Source organism: Leptonychotes weddellii, chromosome 1 (assembly GCF_054177405.1).
Source record: "Leptonychotes weddellii isolate Sample4059 chromosome 1, ASM5417740v2, whole genome shotgun sequence".
NCBI lineage: Eukaryota > Metazoa > Chordata > Mammalia > Carnivora > Phocidae > Leptonychotes > Leptonychotes weddellii.
In genome coordinates, this window is record NC_138369.1 from 117,529,118 (window position 1) to 117,553,412 (window position 24,295).

At 34.8% G+C, this 24,295-nt stretch overlaps 1 protein-coding gene and 1 long non-coding RNA gene across 3 annotated transcripts in view; both read left to right on the forward strand.

The window, feature by feature from the left end:
- LOC115944840 (uncharacterized) overlaps nt 1-24,295 on the forward strand; it is a 325,497-nt gene that overhangs the window by 121,425 nt on the left and 179,777 nt on the right. The window lies entirely within an intron of this gene.
- ATP11B (ATPase phospholipid transporting 11B (putative)) overlaps nt 1-24,295 on the forward strand; it is a 117,260-nt gene that overhangs the window by 72,542 nt on the left and 20,423 nt on the right. For both annotated transcript variants that reach the window (XM_031041144.2, XM_006745182.3), the window contains exons 20-25: nt 2,361-2,514; nt 4,072-4,174; nt 7,616-7,761; nt 8,945-9,004; nt 10,954-11,081; nt 12,134-12,272. In XM_031041144.2, the coding sequence (XP_030897004.1) occupies nt 2,361-2,514; nt 4,072-4,174; nt 7,616-7,761; nt 8,945-9,004; nt 10,954-11,081; nt 12,134-12,272 (730 nt within the window). The remainder of the gene's footprint in view (nt 1-2,360; nt 2,515-4,071; nt 4,175-7,615; nt 7,762-8,944; nt 9,005-10,953; nt 11,082-12,133; nt 12,273-24,295) is intronic.

Sequence of the window (24,295 nt, forward strand, 5' to 3'; positions counted from 1 at the left end):
AGGGGGGTGGGAGGATGGGTTAGCCTGGTGATGGGTATTAAAGAGGGCACGTTCTGCATGGAGCACTGGGTGTTATACACAATGAATCATGGAACACTACATCAAAAACTAATGATGTAATGTATGGTGATTAACATAACAATAAATTTTTTTAAAAAGGAGGGTATAGCCACTATGGTAAACAATATGGAGGTTTCTCAAAAAACTACAGATAGAACTGTGTGATCCAGCAGTCCCACCTTTGGATATATATCCAAGGAAAATGCAGTCACTACCTCAAAGAGATATTTGCACCCCCCACCATGTTCATTGCAGCAGTATTCACAGTAGCCAAGAATGGAAACAACCTAAGTATCTGTTTTTCAATGAATGGATAAAGAAAAGTGTGTGTGTGTGTGTGTGTGTGTGTGTGTGTGTGTGTGTAAGTAAACACAGGAATATTATTCAGCTATAAAAGAAGGAAATTTTTTTTGTGACAACATGGATGGACCTTGAGGGCAGTATGCTAAGTGAAATAAGTTAGACCAAGAAAGACAAATACATACAGGTGGAATCTAAAAAAGCTGAACTCATAGAAACAGAGTAGAATGGTGGTGTCTGAGGCCAGAGTATGGGGGAAATGGAGAGATGATGGTCAAAAGGTACAAACCTTTAGCTTATATATAAAATGAATAAGTTCTGGGATTCTAATGTACAGCATGATAACTATAATTAACAGTACTGTATTATATATTTAAAAATTGTTAATAGAGTAGGTCTTAAATTTATCACCACACCAAAAAAATGGTAATTACATGAGGGGATGGAGGTGTTAACTAACCTAATTGTGGTAATCATTTTGCAGTATATATGTGTAACAAATCGTCACGTTGCATACCTTAAATGTTAAATGTCAACTGTATCTCAACAAAGCTGGGAAAAATGGAATAAAAATGGAGGGATATGTCCATCGACAGATGAATGGATAAAGATGTGGTATATGCAATGGAATACTACTCAGTCATCAAAAGAATAAAATCTTGCCATTTGCAATGACATGGATGGAACTAGAGGGTATTATGCTAAGTGAAATAAGCCAATCAGAGAAATACATTATATGATCTCACTCATATGTGGAATTTAAGAAACAAAACAGAGGATCATAGGGGAAGAGAGGAAAAAATAAAATAAGACAAAATCAGAGAAGGAGACAAACTTATAAGAGGCTCTTAAGCATAGGAAACAAACTGAGGGTTGCTGGAGGGGAGGGAGGTGGAGGGATGGAGTAACTGGGTGATGGACATTAAGGAGGGCTTGCAATGTTATGAGCACTGGGTATTATATAAGACTGATGAATCACAAACTTCTACCTCTGAAACTAATAATACAATGAATTAATTGAATTTAAATAAATTGAATTTAAATAAAATAAATAAATTTAAATAAATTCAATTTAAATAAATTGAAATTAAATAAAAATTTAAAAAACAAGACACCAAGTTAAAAAAAAAAAAAAAATGGAGGGGTATTTCTCAGTAGCAGTCTGCTATACTGTTAACCCAGTGGTGAACTATAGTATTTACTTTATGGATGTAGCACAGTGCTACTTTGAGTGCTGGCCTTCAACTACATAAAGGAGTTTGCAGCAGAATATAAATCTAGACACTGCTTCTTTTATCACGAAAGTCTTATTACTAAGGGAGAATGGGGAGAAACAGTTGAACAAAATAGTGTGCCCAGTATTGTAGTTGATTCACATACTGATGCAAGCTTTTTGTCTCTTCCTGGCAACAGTTTTCCCAGCTGTCAGTAATCAGATCATACTTTGAGTGGTACTCATATAGCATATGCCCACAGAGAGGTGTTATCCATGTTCCACCATAGTAATATCTGGTATTTCATAGAAGGGGTTAATATCAAAAGACAATTTTGATTCCTTCATTCCTTCCTGCTCACGTGGTGAATCTAGCTCATGAATTTTCCTGAACATTGTTGATTGCATTTAATTTTTTTAAATTAGGATTTCCTAAAGTATAACTAATAGTGTTTTTATTTTTATAAGATTTTTCATACTAAAATTAGGGAAAGTATCCTCTGATTACGTGTTATAATTCACATTTTAGAAAATACAGTTACTATATCTGTATCAATTCATTGTAAAACTGAGTATCATCTGTTTTACTCATATCAGTCACTCTCAGTTCTGCTTAATTTCAGTTTTCAGGTAATCATAACTTAGTTTCTTCCCTGGCATATCAGTTTTGTAACAATAAAGCCTATGGGTAAATGGTCCATCTTTTTGTAAGAATTTTTTATTTACTAAATGACTGTAAATAATGTGGCTTCAGTGTATCTAACAGGGTATAATTATTTTCTCTTAGAATTAAAGAGGATCATGTGATTCAGCACGGGCTGGTGGTGGATGGGACCAGTCTGTCTCTTGCACTCAGGGAGCATGAAAAACTATTTATGGAAGTTTGCAGAAATTGTTCAGCTGTATTGTGCTGTCGTATGGCACCACTGCAAAAAGCAAAGGTATGTTTGTGTTACAAAACATTCCAGAAAGATATTTAGATCTAAAAGTATTCTTGGGGGTTCCTGGGTGGCTCAGTCAGTTGGGCATCTGATTCTTGATCTCTGCTCGGGTCTTGATCTCAGGGTCATGAGTTCAAGCCCCACATTGGGCTCCACGCTGGGTATGGAGCCTACTTAAAAAAAAAAAAAAAAGTAAAGGTATTCTTTAAGGCTAATGCCTTATCTAGTCCTATTTGGTAGTATGTAGTATATGAATGTTACTAAGTCAGTCACTTCTCACATTTTGAATGTTAACCAAGTGCATTAGACCTTTGGAATTTTCAGAGTGAATATTAGTTTCAACTATTCATAATGACCTACAAAGTCTTTGATGGGTATCAGTTTGTGATTTTGCTGAGACACAAATTGAATTGTGATAACTATAGTTTCATAAGTTATTTAGCTGTGAGAAAGACTGTTAGACTTCAGTTCTTCCACTTCAGGTGGTTCTCTGCTTATTCCTGCATTCTCTTTGTTAAAAGTGGCTATTAAGTGATGAAACTTTAGTAAAAAGTTGAAAAGTCAGTTCTTATGATTTAAAGCTATATACAAAAAATATTTAAATTTCAGCTGTGCTTCAAGTGAAAGTCTATACAGATATTTTTTATAACTCTTGATTTAAAATTTGGGTCTTATACTGTATCTTTCACAAATATCCTTTGAAATCCACATCTACACACTGCTTGTTTCTCATATGGGTCTAATAAATTAGACATCAACATTTTTTTGGCTTAATGGGATTTTGTTAAAATGCCTATATTGGTTTTTTTTTTTTAAAGATTTTATTTATTTATTTGAGAGAGAGAGAATGAGAGACAGAGAGCATGAGAGGGAGGAGGGTCAGAGGGAGAAGCAGACTCCCTGCCGAGCAGGGAGCCCGATGCAGGACTCGATCCAGGGACTCCAGGATCATGACCTGAGCCGAAGGCAGTCGCTTAACCAACTGAGCCACCCAGGTGCCCCAAAAATGCCTATATTGTTACAATTCATGTACTCCAGTCTGTGGAGACTAAAACTAGAGACCAAAAAGAGCTAATACCTAGGTTCTTTAAGTATGTTCAAGAATTCCAAAGAAACCTTTCTTTTGATTTTATTGAATTTAATCTTGGTTGCTTTTTAAAATTCCTTAAATTTTATGACAAGAGAAAATAATTATCTTTCCTCTACTTTAAACAAAAAGAATAATTTCCTAAGAAAGAGAAAATTTTGCCTGACAAAGTTTATGTGTAATTATTTTCTAACACAATTATTATTGAGCTTTTTACACATTTAAGCTGTATTTAAGAGTCTTGCTTCCCATCATAAAATCCAAAGATAATATTCTCTTTTGCTATGACATTTTTGAAAGACAGTCCTAACATCTCCTCAGAAAATGAACCCCAGTGCATATTATTGTCTAATACAAAATTAATTTTTTTCATTATTCAACTGTTCTTATAACAGTCATTTCAGATAAATGACTATATAATATAAGAAAATTGAAATTTTATAATAAATAACTAATTGTATATCTTTCAGGTAATAAGACTGATAAAAATCTCACCTGAGAAACCTATAACATTGGCTGTTGGTGATGGTGCTAATGATGTAAGCATGATACAAGAAGCACATGTCGGCATAGGTGATTAATTTTTTTCCTGAATTTTTAAAGTTGGTATAATTATTTAGTGATTTTGAATTTTACTTTTGTGGATGAAAGTGCAATATCAAATATCTGAATGCAATGTAGTAATATATCAGTGTATCCCCCTCAGAAGGCCATTATACTTAAGCCCAATATTTAGGATTTTTTTTTTAAGATATTTTATTTATTTACTTATTTGTGAGAGAGAGATTGAGAGCACAAACGGGGAATGGCAGGCAGAGGGAGAAGCAGGCTCCCTGAGCAATGAGCCGGATGCGGGACTTGATCCCAGGACCCTGGGATCATGACCTGAGCCAAAGGCAGACGCTTAACCAGCTGAGCCACCCAGGCATCCCTAGGATACTTTAATTACAAATTTTCAAGGAAATAAATACCATGTTAGTGAATTTTATCTTTGCCAGTTCTCCTTCATAATAAAGTAATTTTATTTTTACTTGCCATTTTGTACCTTTTAAAGTACTTTCTCACATTACTTTATCATTTTTAAACTCTAAATTTGTGGTTTACATAGTCTTCCTCATGGTTTCAATTTTTTGTTATAGAGTGTTATTATTATTTACTCTTATTTTTCAATCTAAAGATTCTGCAACTCATTCTAATGACAATTTTAGAAACAAGAAATTATACTAAACTATAATAATAAATATAAAATTTCAAATAATTTTCTAACTTAATAACTTTTATTCTAATTTCTTTTCAATTTTTGCCTAAAATTTTGTTGGATTTAGATTACTAATATCATTTTATTATATTTATCAGTCATTTTATATTTAAACCATATTCTGACCTGTTTTCCTAAATAACTTTATTATACAAATACAGACACAAAGGTAAAAAGTATGAAGGCTTTTTAATGAAGTAGATAAAGTTTTAGAGTTAGAAAAGAGGCTAATCACTGTTCTGGAATCACCTCTATAATGTCCTATGAAGTAGTTCTCAGGTCTAATATTTCCAGTGTAGCTCTCAGATCAATTCCTTACTCTGGGCTAATTTAACTCTTCATTATGATAACTAAATTTTCTTTCTAACTTGTATACTGTCGTTTCCCATAAATCTCCATAACAATTTGATGATGATTTCCTATACCATACATTAAAGCATAAAAAGCTACAGTATAACAGTTTGATTCTAGTATGGTAACAGACCAGTGAACAGAATAGATTCAAAACATCTGGAAATTTAGTTCATAACAAAGGAGATGTTTCAAATAAGTAGGGAGACATTATGTGATAAAAAAATATATATAACTGGTTTGGTTATTCAGGGAAAAAAAGAAGTTGGATTCCTTTCCATTGCTTATAGCTAAACAAATTCTATATGGATTAAAGATTTAGAAAACTTTAAAGAGGGGCGCCTGGGTGGCTCAGTCAGTTGAGCATCCGACTCTTGGTTTCTGCTCAGGTCATGATCTCAGGCTCTGTGAGATTGAGCCCCAAGCCCTGCATTCGTGCTCAGCAAGGAATCTGCCTGGGATTCTCTTTCTCTCCCTCTGCCCCTCCTCTGCTCACGTGCTCTCTCTTTCTCTCTCTCAAATAAATGAATAAATCTTAAAAAAAAAAAAAATTTAAAGACCACAAAAAGTAGTAGAAGAAAAGATTTAATGAGTAATCTTGTAATTTGAGGTATGGAAGGATCTTTTTAGTAAAAATATAAAAGAAAGCAAGGAAGTAAAGGAAGAGATCAGTATGTGTGGCAGAAGTAAATACCCCCAAATGCAAATTTTAAACTTGAAACTAATAAAGAACATTTGCAAAATAGATGACAAAGTCTTAATATTTATAGTATGTGAGGTCTTAACAAGTTAAGGAGTATAAGAAAAACACTTTGGTAAAATATGTGGAAGGATGTAAGTCATCAGTTGTCACAAAAGGAGATACCTAAAATGAATACTAAATGCATGAAAAAAGTGTTCAGTCTCACTAATCAAAAAACACAAGTAAAATTGCCTATGAGATTGGCAAAAATTACAAAAAATGATAAACCTGGAATTGGCAAAAGTATAGAATTAACAAATCCTTGTATACAATAGTAGTGGGAGTGTAAATTGGTATACCCTGCATTATTATGTATAACAGAATTTTAAATGTGTGCCTATTGACCTGGCAATTATGCATCCAGGAATTTTTTTTTTGAGAAAATAAATGAATATGTTGACAAAAACACATTATAAGCAATATCCATATGTATTAAATGACAATAGCAGATTATAAAACAATCTCATTTTGTACACTTGTTTATATATATATTAAACACACACCAAGAAGTGCAGAAGGAAAAATTCTAAAATGATACAGACCAAAAATAGTGGTCTTCTCTAGGTGTTATAAATGTAATTATCTTTATCTATACATTTTGGAAAATTTTAATCCTTTTATGACAGAAATAAAAATTATAATTTTGAAAAATGATTTTTCAAAGCTGTTTCCAGATTGAAAAAAACAAACTTGGCAATAACTCTTTTGAAACCTAAAAGATTACTGTAACCTTAAAAATGTAGTCATATTTATCAGATAAAATTATGTACTAATTTCAAGTGATATTGTACACTTTTAAAAAGCACATTTTGTCCCATCTCAATTAGATAAGAAACAAGTAGGGAGCAATATTGTCACATTAAACATTTAAAATATATATATACTTGGCATTTGTTCAAAGTGTGCACATAGACATTTAAATATGGTGAATTGCTATTTCATGTGTAACTTTTTAGGTACAATTGTGGAAAGATAAAAAGTTATGAGTGTGATAGCTTTTCTCACTATTAATGATGCAAGAATTTTTAGCAAACCTTACATACAATTCTTGTAAGTCTTTTTGTTTGCTCTATAATGTTTGTTCCAGTTTTATTTATTGAAATATTTCTTGCCTATTGAATCCAATAATGAACAAAATCATGGGTTCCTTTTTAAATAAGTTCAATAAATAAAGAGCACATTTTGTTTGACTTCTGTGTGAAAGTTTTAAAACCATTAAACAAATGCTCATTTTTGCTAGGTTCAAATCATTCAATTTGGATATTTTTTATGTTCACTGGAAATAACAAAGTTAAAGCTGTTTTATAGCACTTCTCTCCGTTAGAAATCTATTAACTAGTACTTTGTGTCTATTAGTGTAAAACTTGATGTTATTAGATCCTGAACTTTGAATATTATTTTTATATTAATTGTATTTTATTATATCCTGAGTCTTTGAAACTTGATGTTACATGCCTGGTATATATATTGTAGCTTTGTATTAATTACCTATTTGATTTAAGTCGAACAACTTTTTGGGAATCTACTATGTGCTATATATTAGGATATAGTGATCCTAAGTCCAGGTTCAGCTGCTATAGATAATTAAGATATTGCAGATAAATTATGAAAATCACACTTAACAGTTATCAATGAACTTGCTGTTTTGTCTTCTTTATTATAGGAATCATGGGTAAAGAAGGAAGACAAGCTGCAAGGAACAGTGACTATGCAATAGCTAGATTTAAATTCCTCTCCAAATTGCTTTTTGTTCATGGTCATTTTTATTATATTAGAATAGCTACCCTTGTACAGTATTTTTTTTATAAGGTGAGTTTCATGGAGATATTTTACAATCGTTTACTGACATAGTAATACAGGTTTCAATTTAAGATATGCGGTTACCATTCAAATTATTCTTTTAAAAATTGTTTCTATAGGTAAAAATAAGTTTATGGAATATATCAAGATTTTTGTCATAAATCTAATGTTTACTGACAGAAAGCAAATCAGTGGTTGCCTGAGGCCGAGGGTTCAGATGATAGCACCAACTGGAAAGGGATATAAGAGAACTTTGCATGATAGAGAAGTTCTCTGATTTGATTGTGGGGGTGGTTACATGGGTATATACATTTGTCAGCATCAAAATTCACACTTAAAATTGATACATTTTATCCTATGCAAATTAGAATGTAATTAATTTTATTTCTTTCATGTTATTTTGTCCTGAACCAGTAATAAGTTTTAATTTAAGTCCAATACAGTGGTTTCAAGCAGAGGTTCTTCATCTTTTTTGTTCCGTGAATGACCTTTTGGTAGTCTAGTGAGATGTATAAACTACTTATTAAAGGGGCTTTAAATGCATAAAGTAAAATACATAGGATTACAAGAAAACTATGTTGAAATACTGTTTTATCTCTTAACCCTTTTGGGGGAGGTGAACTTCAGTGGAACCCATGTTAGGAGCTCCTGAGTACCAAGACATTTAGTACACCAGAATATCTTATATTGCATATATTCTATAAATAATAGCTATAAGCCAATGAAAGAACACAGGCAGATTGCATATTGCTAATAAATGATGTTGGTAGTTCTTCTCTACCTTATTAACTTTTGCTGTGATATAAGTATATTGAAATGGAAAGATGTTTTCCTAGTTCCATTTATTGTTTTAAATATTTTTTATTTTAAAGCTATTGTAGCCTAAAGTTTAATAAACTATACTTATTGTATTATATATGAAAAGTATTGAATAATAGCTGGAAGGTTGTAAATTCAAAATTATGGCATTGCTTAGCAGTAAGAGTCCAAGGTGTTTTCATTCTGACATTTGTGGTCCTGCTTAGAATTCTTTTAGACATTGTTAAATAATGGGACAAGTTCTTATGAGCAGATCTTCTACTTACCATATCAACTGGGATTGTGTTTCTGGTTCTTTAATAGCCATTTTTAGAACTCATTTCTCTTTCAGACCCAAATATTTTCATTATTTCCATTTAATCTTGTTTTTCAGAACGTGTGCTTTATCACACCCCAATTTTTATATCAGTTCTACTGTTTGTTTTCTCAACAAGTAAGTAAATAGAAGCTTTTGATTTATCCTTTTAGAATAAGATATGTGTATTCAGTTTTTGATAGATAGTTGGAGGGATTTTTTTACATTTTTCCTATTCCTTCAGATAAATAGACAAAACTTGCCTAATTAGTGTATTTGATCAGTATAACATTGACAATATTTATTCTAATTTTCAAGTTGAAATGAATGTTAATACCAAAATATATTCAATTCTGGATGCTTTTTTTTTTTTAATGTTTTATTTATTTATTCATGAGAGTCAGAGAGAGAGAGAGAGGCAGAGGCAGAGGGAGAAGCAGGCTCCCCGCCTAGCAGGGGAGCCCCATGCGGGACTCGATCCCAGGACCCCGGGATCATGACCTGAGCCGAAGGCAGACGCTTAACCATCTGAGCCACCCAGGCACCCCTGGATGCTTTCTAAAAAAAAAAAAAAGGATACTAACTCTTAAACAGCTTATGAGATAATTTGGGTAACTTTTTTCAACTTACATTTAATATTTCTGTAAACTCTGTATCAAGCCATGTCAGGGTAACTAATAGGGAGATTACCTCATTTATTTTTTGATAGAATTTTTTTGGATTGGGAAGAAAGCTTAGTGACTGTGTCCAGTAATGACATATAAGCTTTATCTCAGAAGCTAATTCTAAATAATGGATAGAGACCACCAGGAATGCTACATTCAAAAAGGTTCTAAAGCTATAGGCTCAGAGAGAAAACCCTGTAATTGGTTAGTAGTAAGCTATAATGAGCACATGTGGGTCCGTGGTTGTACACGTGTCACATATTTGCCTTTCCTGATCTACTCTGTCTTATTTTATAGAAAATGAAATTGAAATCCACAGAAATTAAGTAACTTGCCCAAGATCACATAGCTAAGTTAATAACTATACCATACTAGGACTTACAGCTTTTGGCTAATTGAGCATCCTTTTCACATACCACACTATACATCTCTAATTGATCAAGACTTTTGTTCTGATTAATTGAAATAATAAGAGCTTGGGCACCTGGGTGGCTCAGTCGGTTAAGCATCTATCTTCAGCTCCAGTCATGATCCCAGGGTCCTGAGATCGAGCCCTATGTCGGGCTCCCTGCTCAGAGGGGAGTCTGCTTCTCCCTCTCCCTCTCCTTCTGCCCCTCCCCCTGCTCCCTCTCGCTCTCTCAAATAAATAAATAAAATCTAAAAACAAAAAAAAGAAATAATAGTTTATCTTAGGTTTTTCATGGGTTGTCTCTATCCTTAATCACTGTTTTCACTTCTGTTTACAACCTGTAACTCTAAATTCCAAATATCTGCTTGGGCATTGGAAAATGCCTTAAAGGAAATGTAGGACTTAGATAGGAAGACAGAGACATAAAAGCAAAACTATTTGTGTATAGCATATCAAAGGAATAATATAAAGACTAGGATGCATGTAGGAGAATTGTGTAAAATTACATCACAGTAACCAAATTGTGAAGAATCTTGAAATGTAGATCCAAGTCACTATAAATATGGATCACTTGGGGCGCCTGGGTGGCTCAGTTGGTTAAGCGACTGCCTTCAGCTCCGGTCATGATCTCAGGGTCCTGGGATCGAGCCCCGCATCGGGCTCCCTGCTCAGTGGGAAGCCTGCTTCTCTCTTTCCTACTCCCCCTGCTTGTGTTCCCTCTCTCGCTGTGCCTCTACCTCTCTCTGTCAAATAAATAAATAAAATCTTTAAAAAAAAAAAATGGATCACTTGACATAACAAAATGTTCCAATTCCCACAAGAATATAAATCTGAATATTATATGTTTATGTCTATGTAAGAAGCAAATTGGAATTATTAAAATTGATATTTGTGTGAATTGGAAAAAGCTATATAATTCTAATGCTTATTTTTAATATACTTCTTTGTGATCATATACATAACAGTAATACATAGTTTAGAATCTCAAAATTCCTACCAATTTCTCTTTCTAGACACTATATGACAGCGTGTACCTGACTTTATACAATATTTGTTTTACTTCCCTACCTATTCTGATATATAGTCTATTGGAACAGCATATAGATCCTCATGTATTGCAGAGCAAGCCCACCCTCTATCGGTAAGTATTTTCCAGTATTAAATGTCTGAAACACTTTTGATTGAAAATAATATATTACCTAGTTACCAATTTTTGAAAGCACCTTATAAATAAGCAAATATATTAGGTAGTGTCTTGGTGATTAATACTTTACTAAGGCAAGTACTTTAGTTTATGGCTTATAATTGTTGAACATCAAAGAAAAAATTTGAATAACTTTTCTAGTGTTTTTAGGAATGCACACTTTCATAATAGGAATGCATTGGGCAATTGTGTAATTTCCATTTACTGTTGAAAACCAGTAATATTCCATCTTACGTGCACAAAAGTTATTCAGTAATTGGTTGTCTCTAGAATTTCTAAAAAATTAGTTCATGTTCTAGCATTGACAAATTAATGAGTCATAATCAATGCAAAAATGAGAGGTTGAGGACATTAATTCCCATTCCATATCTTCTGGGTTATCCCTGCCTCTTCAGAACCAAGCAAGTAATCACAGAGTTGTGGAATTATTCCTCAGGACCAGCTAGCTTATGGTTCCCTCATTAACCAGATGTCCACTCTTATAAAGGTATTCAGTCATCCAGAAATGGCAATAACTCACCTTGATTTCCCAGGATACCTAGGACTGGGCTTGACCTGAGATTAGCACAGGCTGTTCTTCCCATAATAGCTGTTGATGGATATGAAATTGATTAGGAGCCTCAGTGCTGAATTCAAATGACTCTACTAAAAAGAGACAGTCTTAGCAGAGTGACTGAATGTTTACAACAGAATATAATACAAATAGATCAACTTTTCACACCTAAACTGAATTATTATGCCTATATTATGTTCCTTTCTTAAATGAGAAACGGTATTTAAATACATTAAGTGAACTGTAAGCTGTTCCACAGATGTATATTATTATAAACAGTGACTTATAAATTCAGGTTTATTCTTTCTGCTAATATTTTCAAGCAATTTTAAATAAAATATCCATCTTGTTTTTTAACTATCAAATTGTAATAGTAGGTAATAAATATGAATCCTAATATGCTCTTTTTTCTCTTCTTTTTTTTTTTAATATACAGAGACATTAGTAAAAACCGTCAACTAAGCATTAAAACATTTCTTTATTGGACCATCCTGGGTTTCAGTCATGCCTTTATTTTCTTTTTTGGATCCTATTTTCTAATAGGAAAAGATACATCTCTGCTTGGAAATGGCCAGGTAAAATATATCATTTTTTAAAGAATATTTGTTAATAACCTAATTTAGTTTGATTTTTCATAACTTTCATTAAAAAAAGTAAAATTCAATTCAAATTATAAAATTGTAGATATTAAATTAAAATGCAATTATAAAAAGATTTCAAATAAAAGTTAAAATGAAGGGAATACAATGAAATCTTAATATGAGACTCAAGTTACTAAGCAATTTTGATATTCAAAAATTAATTCAGGGACGCCTGGGTGGCTCAGTCAGTTAAGCATCCGACTCTTGGTTTCAGCTCAGGTCATGATCTCAGGGTCATGAGATCACGCCCCGCCTCAGGCTCTGTGCTCAGGAGTCTTCTTAAAGATTCTCTCCCTCTGCCCCTCTCCCTACGCTCACGCTTTCTCTCTCTCTCTCTCAAATAAATCTTAAAAAAAAAAAAATTCACACAAGGGGATATACCTCTGAATGAGGTTCACTTCAGGATTGTGTTTTAATAATAATCACTGTCTATTTAGTGGTTAGTATTTTGCTAAGTGCTTTACATGCTCCATCTCCATTAATCCTCATGATAATCCTGTTGGAGAGAGATTATGACCCATATTTTTCATATGAGAAATGAGGACTTAGTGTTTAGTTTTGCTTTTAATTATGTGAATTTTTTTTTTGTATCCTTAGGAAGTGGTACCTTACTCTTCAGTACATACTAGCAATTCTGAGAATGTTATAAGTTACTATTTAGAATGGCCACTTTTCTGAAGTGTGAAATTGAGAAAGAGTGCCACACAGTACATTGTTACTGTGTCCTGATTGGAGAGCTCATGTTGACTCCTGATGGAATTAGGTCTCTCTTTCTAGGCTTAGCTGCATGAGTAAGGAGGAAAGGAAGTGGTAGCAGAGTGGTACTGTGGTAGATTGGAAATGCTTTTCACCTTTAGTTTACTTTTTCCAGTACTTAAGTATTGCAAAATATATTTTGAGACACACAGGTACAGGATTTGCAATTGGGAGAATATGAAGTTTTATCTGTTTGACAAATGTTTATTGAGGACCAGCCATACCTGTGTATTATACTAGGCTCTGGATATATGAGATTAACTAACACACTTAGTCATGGAGCTTAGTTTTGTGTGAGATACAAAAAATAAGCAAATGAAATAATAACAAAATATAGCAAGCACAATGAAGGAAATGGATTTCAATTGTAGAGAGATTTTAACCATGCAGATCCCTTTAGGATGTAGTGCAGGAACATACATAGTACTGCCACTTCACTTTTGAGGATATTTTTAGCCTGTTTTGGACAAAAATATGATCCTAGTTTGTGTAACGTAGAGAATACAGCACTTCTCAAATACTAACTACCTTTTATTGAGTTCTTTGTGTCATGTGTATGTGTTAGCTTATTAAATTATAATAACAACCCTCTGTAAGGAAAATATCATAAATACTTTTTGCATATTAGAAAATTAACCTGAGAGAGGTTAAGAAACTTGCCTCAGGTCACACAATAAGTAAATTACAAGAAAGGAATTCCAACTCGGTTCTGTGTGACTTCAAAGCCTGTGTGCTTAGCCATGATCCTAAGTTCCTTTGAGAAACAAGTTATTAGCCCAGTGCTTTTCTGCATAATAGTGCCACCTATGCAAGGATCATCAAACTTACAGAAATATGAGTAAGTATGCCCATTTCTACCTGAAATACTGGGTTGAAAACTGAACAGAAGGAAAATGAGGAAGAAGGAACATGTATGTCATCCATGAAAGGAAATTAAATTTGTTGTTGCTAGTTACTCCTTTTTTCTGATTTTAAAAATAGTATGTGTCCATTATAGTAAATTTGAAATATATGGAAAACAATATAAAGAAAATTAAATCATCTGTTGTCCTCCTAAGTATAATTACCTCTATGATTTTAACATGTTTCATCCATCCTTTTTTATTTTTTGCTATTTTCCATTAACCTCATAATTTATATCCCCCTATTTCTCAATGATAGCCTTATAATTACCCCCTATTATAGCCTAAGTGATTTTCCAAGTTATTAAAAATGTTTCAAAAATATTTTTTCATGGCTGCATAATATTCTATTACATAATTTAAGTATTCCCTTAATTTGAGAACTTAAATTCTTTTCTTGGGTTTAATGACTCTTCTGAAATTAAATCTTGAGCATACTGTATACAAAAGATAATTTTTTTTTTTAATTTTAGAGAGCTGGGGGCCGGGGGGAGGGGCGGGCAGAGCTGAGGGAGAGAGAGAGAGAGAGAATCTCAGGCAGGCTCCATGCCCAGCGCAGAGCCCATTGCTGAGCTTGATCTCAAGACCCTGAGATCATGACCTGAGCCAAAATCAAGAGTCAGATGCTTAACCAACTGAGCCACCCAGGTGCCCCCAAAGATAAAATCTTTATGAAAGTAAACTGGCCTCTGGTACAAAAGTTCTCTTTAGCACCTGTATTAATTATTGGTTTCCTTTTTTTTAACTCGAATTGTAAATCATTAACTTCATTTCCCTTTTAGCCTACCAGTTCTACCACTCTGATATATACCACTAGAAATTAATCTACTACTCCCTGCCACCAATACTAGGTACAGTGGAAAAGAAGCCCACATTGGAATCAGGTGCATTGGATCCACATCCTGACACCTGAAATTATTAGAGTGATTTGAGATGAGTTAGTTAACCTCTCTAAGATTCCATTTCCTCACCCACAAAATTATAAGAGCATAATCCTTACCTTATAGGTTTGCTATGAGGATGAAATGATATATGTAGAGCATTAGGCATAGTGGCTAGCATATAGAAGTACTCAGTAAGTCTTGGCACTGTTAGTTGTTATTTTTACCATCCAGTCATTATTTTGAAGACCCCGTCCTTCCCACAATCCCTTCTGATCTACTTCTTCCAGAATCTCTCCTCTTTAAATGTGTAAACTGTCCTTGCTGGCTCTCTCCGAATGTGCTGCGCTCGTTTCTAGTTCCAAGCCATTGTTACATTTCCTCTAGAGTGTCTTACCTCTTTTTCCCAAAGTCTCTCTTAAGACCATCAGTTCTTCAGGTTTGAGCCCATAGAGCTCTGTCCTTTTGCTACCTCTTAGGTCTTCCTGGCCTGAAAATCTTTTTAGACATCTAGCCCATGTCCCATTGTTCAGCACTGGATGTGTTGAATGCTTTCTGTTTTCCAGTAATTATTCTTGTATGCCCAAGAAATTTACAAACAGTTGAAAGCCTGAAGTAGAAAACATTATTAGGGGGAAGTGCTGGGAGAGTAGTGGCTCAAGGTAAAGATGAAGTTGATGCAAATAAGTGATCCTGAGAGAGGAGCAGGAAAGAGTTGAAATAGTTTGGAGTCCAGGTAGGATAGGACAGTTCAGGGGAAGTTAAGGTTCTACTCCCATTTTTTTTGTATGAGGGTCTAGCAGTATCATAAATATTATAGGTGTGAATTTTCAACAAGTATTTTTGAGGTATTCTCTCATTCTTATTTTGTCTTTAACTTAGGAAAGAACTACTCATTCTTCATATATTCTCAGATCTTTTTGAGCAGGTCTTCCTTTCCCTTAGTAAAATACAAGAATCCTGAAAATTTTTCTCTGAGATTTGGAAAGACTGGAAGAATGTATATGACATGACTGAGTATTTGTGTGTCTAAAAAGGTGCTTTCCTATGGGCAGATCTTTACCTTCAGAGCACCATTTAAAAAAGACATAGTGACTAATTTTTAATTGTTTTTCTTCAAAATAGTAAAAGAATTAAATTCATGTAGAATTTGCCTAGCCTTATGCAGGCTTAAGATACTCATAGTGTTTGGAATATGAGTTAAAACCTGGGGCTTCTCTTAAAATGCAGTAGTGTCATTTTATCACAAATATCAAGTATTTGAGCAAAAGTCACAGTAATTTGGGGAATATATTGCAATCTTCTTATTTTCAAAGCTAAAAATGAGCTTAACATAAAACTTTAAATTATCTCTGTAATCCAACAGGATCACATTTAAAGAATTTTGACAAAAGGTAACACTAATAAAATATTTGTTAGAGATCTTGATGTTACTTTGTTTTTGACAAAAACTTTAGTTTTATTTTTTTAAGTTTTTATTTTGATCCCAGTTAGTTAACATACAGTATTATCTTAGTTTCTAGTGTACAATATAGTGATTCAACACTACCATGTTTCACCCAGGGCTCATCACAACAAGTGCACTCCTTAATCCCCATCACCTATTTAACCCATTCTCCCACCCCTCTCCCTTCTGGTAACCATGAGTTTGTTCTCTATAATTAAGAGTCTGTTTCTTGCTTTGTCTCCCTCTCTCTCTTTTTTCCCCTTGTTTGTTTTGTTTCTTAAATTGCACAAATGAGTGAAATCATAATGCTAAGTGAAATGAGTCAGTCAGATCTTGATATAACTTAAAAAATTTTTAAGTCCTCCAGGGGCCCATGGCTGGTCCAGTCGGTAGAGCATGTGACTCTCAATCTCAGGGTCATAAATTCAAGCCCCACATTGGGTGTAGAGATTACTTAAAAATATTAAAATATATATATATTTTTTTTTTAATTTTAAGTTCTCCAAAAATAATAGAAAAACTGACTTCCATGAAAGCATTTTTTTAAAAACAGCTTGATTGAGGAACACCTGGGTGGCTCAATTGGTTAAGCATCTGCCTTCGGCTCAGGTCATAATCGCAGGTTCCTGAGATTGAGTCCCACATTGGGCTCCTTGCTCAGCAGGGAGCCTGCTTCTCCCTCTGCCTGCCACCCCCTGCTTGTGCTCCCTCTCTCTCTCTCTGACAAATAAATATGTAAAATCTTTTTTAAAAAAAAATAAAAAACAAAAACAGCTTGATTGAGTTGTATTTGATATATAGTAAACTGCATGTATTTAAAAATACATAATTTGAGGGACGCCTGGGTGGCTCAGTTGGTTAAGCATCCAGCTCTTGATTTCAGCTCAGGTCATGATCTCAGCGTCATGAGATTGATTCCGGCGTCCAGCTCCATGCTGGGTGTGGAGCCTGCTAAGATTCTCTCTCCCTCTCCCCCCTCCCCCAGTCCCTCTTACCCCTGCTCACGCATTCGAATGGGTACACATGTGCTCTCTAAATAAATAAATATATATATATATATAATTTGATACTTAAAAGGTTTTTAATTCCAGTTAACATACAGTGTTATATTAGTTTCAGGTATATAATATAGTGATTCAGCAATTCCATATGAAACTCAGTGCTGATCACAACAAGTGCACTCCTTAATCCCCATCACCTGTTTCACCCACCTCCTCACCCCCACTCATCTCCTCTCTGGTAACCCATCAGTTTGTTCTCTATGATTAAGAGTGTGTTTCTTGTTTTGTCTTTTTTTCCCTTGTTTGTTTTGTTTTCTTAAATTCCACATGCGTGAAATCACATGGTATTGGTCTTTCTCTAACTTATTTCACTTAGCATTATACTCTCTAGTTCCATCCATGTTATTGCAAATGGCAAGATTTCATTCTTTTTATGGCTGAATAATCATTGTATATATGTACCTCCTCTTTATCCATTCATCAATCAGTGGACACTTAGACTGCTTCCATAATTTGGCTATTGTAAATAATGCTGCTTTAAACATAGGGGTGCATGTATCTCTTTGAATTAGTTTTTTTGTATTCTTTGTAAATACCCAGTAGTGCAAATTGCTGGATCATAGGATAGTTCTATTTTCAACTTTTTGAGGAACCTCCATACTGTTTCCCACAGTGGCTGTTCCAGTTTGCATTCCCACCAACAGTGCACAAGTGTTCCTTTTTCTCCACATCCTCACCAACACCTGTTGTTTCTTATGTTGTTGATTTTAGCCATTCTGATAGGTGTGAGGTGATACCTCATTGTAGTTTTGATTTGTACTTCCCTGATGGTAAGTGATGATGAGCATCTTTTCATGTGTCTTTTTTTTTTTTTCCATGTGTCTTCTTGGCCCTTCGGATGTCTTCTTTGAAGAAATACCTGTCCATATCTTCTGACAATTTTTAACTGGGTTATTTGTTTTTTGGGTGTTGAGTTTTATAAGTTCTTTATATATTTTGGATGCTAACCCTTTATTGGCTTTGTCATTTGCGAATATCTTCTCCCATTCCATAGGTTGCCTTTCCGTTTTACTGATTGTTTCCTTCGCTGTGTAGAAGCTTTTTATTTTGACTAAGTCCCCATAATTTATTTTTGCTTTTGTTTCCCTTGCCTCAGGAGACATGTAGAAAAAAGCTGCTAAGGCTAATGTCAAAGAAGTTACTGCCTATGTTCTCTTCTAGGATTTTTATGGTTTCAGGTCTCATATTTAGGTCTTTCATCCATTTTGAATTTATGTTTGTGATATAAGAAAGTGGTCCAGTTTGTTATGTTGCATGTTGCTGTCCAAGTTTTCCCAGCACCATTTGTTGAAGAGATAGTCTTTTTCCTATTGTATATTCTTTCCTGCTTTGTAGAAGAATCTGGTACTTTTTTTAACTAAACATTTTTAAGAATACAGTTCAGTAGTGTTAACTATATTCATATTGTTGTGCAACAGATCTTCAGAACTTTTTCATCTTGAAAAACTGAAATTCTATAAACAACCACCCATTTCCCCCTCTTCCCAGCCCCTGGAAATCACCATTCTACTTTCTGTTTCTATGAATTTGACTACCTATGAAATCACTTTTATAAAAAAGCTAAATAATTGGGAGGTAAACACCAATGAAGAATGTTTATTTAAGTAAATTAAGAGGTACTAAAACAAATGACTGTGGTTTGTTTGTTTTTTAAAGAAGAATTTATCTCTTCCTCTGTTGATCTGTGCAGAGTAAGTCATCTCATCTTGGGACACACTTGCTCTGACAATGTTGCTGTTCAGAGTGTTTTTGGAAGTAGCTTCTTTTGTCTTTCTGTGATCTCAGCAAGGTAACTCTCAGGGAAAAAGCTATTTAAAATTACAGATGGGGAAGATGCTACTTAAGATTAAGATAGGAAAGAAGGTGGAGGAACAATTCAGATTCAAAGAGTTCACCTCCAGTTAAAGCAGACTTCTACAGGATGCAAAGGCAAAGCATGCTGGCTTGCTTAAGAGTATATTAGAAAACTAAAACACTGTAATGAAGGAAACAGAAAGGAGGGAATTGTAGGCATGGTGAAAGTAGAAAACTATGATATAGGGAGGAAAATATCAGAAGAGTTTCAGAGGTAGCTGAGTTCCCATCCCAACCCTACATGACATTCTGCTGCTCTGGTGGTTTTAGCCCAGGCTTCACAAGGAGAAGGATTAAAGAAAAACAGTTCCTGTTACCTCAGGAGCTCAAATGCTAATATCTACTCCACTCATTCTCAGTGGTCTGATGTGAAAATTACAAACTTAGGTAACTACTATTTAAAATGATATCTGGCCCAAATAAGGGTTTTTTTAATTTGCTTGTTCATTTCGTTTTTGTTCTACTGAAGTGTACAGAACTCAAAGGAAAATGTCTACCATAAATGATTTTTGCTCTTTATGAAATTATACCCAATTATACCCCAAAACTAAAATAATTGAAATTCCAAAAATACAGAATTAGAATAATTCCAATTAGACTTCTCCAGTGGAGATGTTGGAATTGTTAGAGCCTTAGTACCCTTCTAAAATATATATTGTATACTATTCCACCACATTAAATATTTAATGAGATAGAAAGGATTAAGGAAAAAAAATAATTCACCCCTTCATCAGCCCTTCTAGGTGTGGACCATTTGCCAGATTAATTAGCAATACAAGGTAGAATGAACAGATGAAATTTCAGGTTGTAATTTTGAGAGAAAGAAAAATAAATCTTTTACACTATTTTTTTCTTGAAATTATGATGATTTTCCCCTTATTTCGTGTCCTTAATTAATTTCTTTTTCGTGCTATACATGTCATCAGCTGTTGAAACCTAACCATCAAATGGTAAGAGCTCTGTGTTAAGACTAGAAATATACCATTTTGTATCTGTATTCTCCAGAGAATACAGTATCTTTTATTTCAGTGTAAATGATTTAACCACTGTTATTACCAGCCAGGTCATTCAAGAACACATATGCAATTTAATACCTGTAAGTAAATACAGATTTCTTTGAATAAAAGGTTATATGATTAATATAGCTTTATCTAGTTCATTATAGACTTTCCCTGTATGTTCATTTATTCATGAGACAGATATTTAAAGAACTAGTAATATTCCCAGCAACTGATAGAAAATGAAATGTAGTATACATTAGAGGAGAACAGAAAAATATACCTTGCTTCTTATGGTTATCACCCAGCAATTGGTCAAATTTTTAAAATCTATAATAAAGAATGTTTGTACTGGAGAACTGAACAACTGATTGAAGGTAATTCACTTATAGATCACTGTATAGTTCAGTTGAACCTAATACAGAAAAAGTTTTCATCTTTTGTTTATTCTTAAGCTCCTTCTTGCCTAACCTAGGACTTTACTTCTGCAATTATCTTTTCTCTTTTCTTCATCATTAATCTGTTGTCCTCTATTAGATCCAACCAGTCACATACTGTTCCAGTATCTCCTATCTTCTAATAAAAACCATAGTTGCTTGACCTACCGCTTTGCTGCACAGCTTCTGCTGTATTTTTTTGTGTATCTTTTTTTTTTTTTAAAGATTTTATTTATTTATTTGAGAGAGAGAATGAGATATAGAGAGCATGAGAGGGGGGAGGGTCAGAGGGAGAAGCAGACTCCCTGCTGAGCAGGGAGCCCGATGCGGGACTCGATCCCGGGACTCCAGGATCATGACCTGAGCCGAAGGCAGTCGCTTAACCAACTGAGCCACCCAGGCGCCCTTTTTTTGTGTATCTTTAGAGCAAAATTTGAAGTTACCGTTTTTTGCTATTTCTACTTTCTGCCTTCTCTTCTCCCTGAACATACTCCTATGGGGCTTTCACTCCCAGTACTCCATCAAAACCATGTTTTTTATGGTCACCAGCCAACCCCACATTGTTAAATCCAAGAGCATGTCTCAACCCTTATGAACTCAACCACCTGGCACAATTTACAAAGCCTTCCTACCTGCCACATTATCTTCTCTCAGCTTCTATTACTTTGGCTTTCTGACTATTCCTTTTCAGTCTTCTCTTCCCGCCCCCAGAATCAGAGTTTCCCACCCTCTGCGCTAATGATATTTTGAGCCAAATAATTTTTTATTGTTGGGGTTCATCCTATGAATTGTAGGATGTTAAGCAGCATGCTTAGCCTCTACCCACTAGATACCAGTAGTGTACACGCATGCCCTCCCCAGGTATGACAATCAGAAATGTCTCCAGACCCAGCCAAATGTCCCTTGGGAGGAGAAATCACCCCCACTGGAGAACCACTGTTCTAGATGGAGCAGTGGCCCAGGGCTTAGTGCTACGACATTTTTTCTTCTTTATCCATACATCAGGTAAACTCATTTTTCCCGTCATTTAAATACTGCGTATATGCTGAGAACTCCTAAATTTATATCTCTGCCAGTCTCTCCTCAGATTCAAATAACTACCTTCTCCACTTAACAAATCACATAGGAATCAGACTTTACACAGCTAAATAGAATTTTATAGCTTCTGCAAACCCATTTCCCTTCCAGTTTTCCCTATATTAACAAATAGAACCACTTTTTACCCAACTGCTCAGGCAAGTCCAGGGATCATTTTTTATTTCCCTTCTCTTATAGCTGATATGCAGGCGTATTGGTTCTAGTGTCACATATATCTTGACTGTTTCCACTTCTCTCCACACAGTCCGGATCTCACCATCTCTTTCCCGCACTGTAGTACCGCCTCTTCCTGCTCCTGCTTTTATTACTCCCTTTTCTTCTGTCTCCTCTCCACACAGCGGCCCAGGTGGTCTCTTGAGAATGAAAATTTGATCGTATATCTAATGACCTGCACAAAATCATCCAGTGACTAATTACAGTAATAAAAAAAATCTCATCCATCCTGACTCCATCTGCCTATTGGACTGTATTTCCTACCACCGTTCTTTTTGTTCACTCTACTCTAGCTGTACTAGTTGTGTTGTTCCTTGACTAGATCAATTTGTTCCTGACTTAGGACCTCTTCACCTGCTGTTTTTCTACCTGGATGCTTTTCTCACCCGTGGGCATGTGACTGACTCCCTTATTCATTTAGGTCTGCTGAAACATTACTGGGTTGAGTAGGCCTCTCTGCCCACTCCAGTAAAATGTTATCTCCCTCACCTTCCATCACTTCTTGACACCCACCTCCCCTACATTTACTTTTCTTCATAGCATTAATCTCTACCTAAAAGTATATTTTTACATTTGTTTATTAATATGTCTCCTCCACTATGTAAGCTTCATGAGGTCAGGAACTTTTTCTTAGCACTGCTTTATTCCCAAGGCCTGGAATGGTATTTGGCTTATAAAAGATGTTCAATTAGGAAGGGAAAAATTGAAAGGGGGGAAATCGGAGGGGGAGACGAACCATGAGAGACTATGGACTCTGAGAAACAAACTGAGGGTTCCAGGGGGGAGAGGGGTGGGGGGATGGGTTAGCCTGGTGATGGGTATTAAAGAGGGCACGTACTGCATGGAGCACTGGGTGTTATACGCAAACAATGAATCATGGAACACTACATCAAAAACTAATGATGTGGGGCGCCTGGGTGGCTCATTCGGTTAAGCCTCTGCCTTCGGCTCAGGTCATGATCCCAGGATCCTGGGATCAAGCCCGCATCGGGCTCCCTGCTCCACGGGAAGCCTGCTTCTCCCTCTCCCACTCCCCCTGCTTGTGTTCCCTCTCTCGCTGTGTCTCTCTCTGTCAAATAAATAAATAAAATCTTTAAAAAAAAAAAAAACTAATGATGTAATGTATGGTTAACATAACAAAATTTTTTTTAAAGATGCTCAATTACTGTTTGTTGAGTATACAAATAAATAATGATCCTTTTTAAATTGGAATATAAATTTGGCCTTATTAAATAGGTAACAAATTCAGCTGGAAGAAGTGATCTAGAAGAAAAGCAGATTCTGATAGAAAGGGTTTTGAGCATCTTTCTCTTCTGAACAGGGGTAGACCCAGGTTTAGGAAAGTCTAAACATTACACATTTTGGCAGGCCCTCTTTAAGGGGAAAAAATAGAACTATAAATACAAACATAAGTGTACATGAATGTAACTGAGTGACATAAATGGTTCCATCCCACTTAACCAAAGCCAATGTAATGTGCCCAGCTCGACTTCTCTGTAGCCTGATCTCAAAATGCCCTCTGCCGTTCACTTTATCATCAACTGGCTCAAGTGGAAGTCAGAATGGAAAGAGACAGGAGTCTTAACTGATTGGTTTGAAATATATTAGTTTCGCTAATTTTATAAAACAACAAAAAAGACCATGTGAATGTGTTTCTACAGCCCTCTCTGGGGCCTTGAATGCAAGAGGGAGCCCTAAATCCTGTTTCTAAGGAAGATACCATTAGCCCTAAATCTAGGCCCAGTAAAACCAGAATACTGAGGGATAGACATGTATGGTTGTTACCACTTCCAGGCACAGGTTCCTTGGCTGTATCAAATATCTCTCTCCAAAGCCCTGAAAGAGGTAGCAAGCATTCCTCCAAGAGCAGAGTTGAGTGACACTGATTGATTTTTAGTATTTCCAGGTCATTTCTAGAGATGATAAAAGCAGGAAAATGAGTTTAGTATGACTTTTGCATTACTTTTGAAAATCAACTCCCAATATACCCTCAAATGAAGGATTATTCATTGATGTTTCATTGTTGATGATAGTAACTACTCTTTATTGATTGCTTATTATATACCAGGCACCCTGTCATTTTTACATATCCCAATTCTTAAGGAAACCTGTAAATTTCTTCCCCCGTTTTACAAGTGAAAAAAATCAGATACAGAGAGGTTAAGTAATTTTTCAAGTAAATGCTAATTGTTAAACACCAGTAATAAAAAGAAACAGAGCCTTTTAAATACTTTTTTAAACCAGTGGTAAAAACTGACTACTTGGTAAACTTAATATTAACATAAACTTCTGGTTCTGTTCTTATTTATA